This window comes from Haliaeetus leucocephalus, unplaced genomic scaffold (genome assembly GCF_000737465.1).
Source record: "Haliaeetus leucocephalus isolate CR32 unplaced genomic scaffold, Haliaeetus_leucocephalus-4.0 Scaffold184, whole genome shotgun sequence".
Lineage (NCBI taxonomy): Eukaryota > Metazoa > Chordata > Aves > Accipitriformes > Accipitridae > Haliaeetus > Haliaeetus leucocephalus.
Window position 1 is genome coordinate 11,335,273 of NW_010972620.1, and position 962 is coordinate 11,336,234.

General features: G+C 62.6%; 1 protein-coding gene across 1 annotated transcript in view; it reads left to right on the plus strand.

Moving 5' to 3' along the window:
• The window catches only part of NKX2-3 (NK2 homeobox 3), a 2,275-nt gene extending 1,978 nt beyond the window's left edge, over window positions 1-297 (plus strand). Inside the window, exon 2 of the mRNA XM_010565016.1 lies at window positions 101-297. Within this exon, the coding sequence (XP_010563318.1) occupies window positions 101-297 (197 nt within the window). The remainder of the gene's footprint in view (window positions 1-100) is intronic.
• Window positions 298-962: the final 665 nt, after the last annotated feature.

The window sequence follows — 962 nt, forward strand, 5'->3', positions numbered from 1 at the left end:
GCGCCCGGGGAGGGCCGGACACCCGCGGAGCCCCGTCTGGCTCGCCCGGGGCGGCAGCGGAGACCAGAGGCACCGGGAACTCTCCCGTGCCGTCCCGCAGGTCTCCCCGGCCGCGGCGCTGGAGCTCCCAAAGATGTTTGCAGCGGAGCCGTCTCGGAGCCGCCGAGATGGACGCAGCCCGGGGGCTCGGTATGCCTCCCCCCTCGCCCAGCGATGCCCACCGTGTCCTCCCCCTGCCCTCCCCGTGCGTGTCGTTCGACGGGCCCTCCGCCACGAGCAGAGGACCAGGTTTTGTAGCCTGCCATTGCAGAAGCAGCAGGTAATGACCGTTCACGCTGCTAAACCCGGTTTTACGCTGCACATTTGCACTGCGCGAGCTGAACGCGCGCCCTTGGGGTTTGCTGTTGCAAAGGAACCGGAGAAATTCTTTCCACTGCAGCACCGTGGGGACAGAGTGGGCAACCAGCAGGCCCCGGCTCCCAGCCCTGGCTCAGCACGGCACCCCGCTGTCCCGTGAGCCACCCCAAGGCTGGCAGGCTTTGCGGGGCCGGCGCTGGGAGAGGATGCGGCACACCCAGCCGATTGTTTGCTGGATGGCAGCAAGGTGTCGCGGGAGAGGAAGCCCAGGCCCTGCTCTTGGCTTTCGGAGATGAGTGGTTAGGGCCCTGTGGTCTCGTGGGTAGAAACAGGATAGCCAAGAACAAAGATGGGTAATGCTCTCTCTTTGCAGCAGCAGTCAGGCTGGGGAGATTTGTCTCTGCCATAGGAAAGAGTTGCATTTTCCTCCATGTTCTGCCAGGTTGTTGTCTGCAAAAATAGGGGACCCGTGTGAGTTCATGCCTCAGCGTGCAAGCCAGAGGAATCATAACCACAATACAAGCTCCTCCAAAATTAGGGTGTGCGAGAGGAGCTCCCAGCTTAGCACATCCCCTCCAAGTACGTGGCAGCTGGTTAGAAATCCA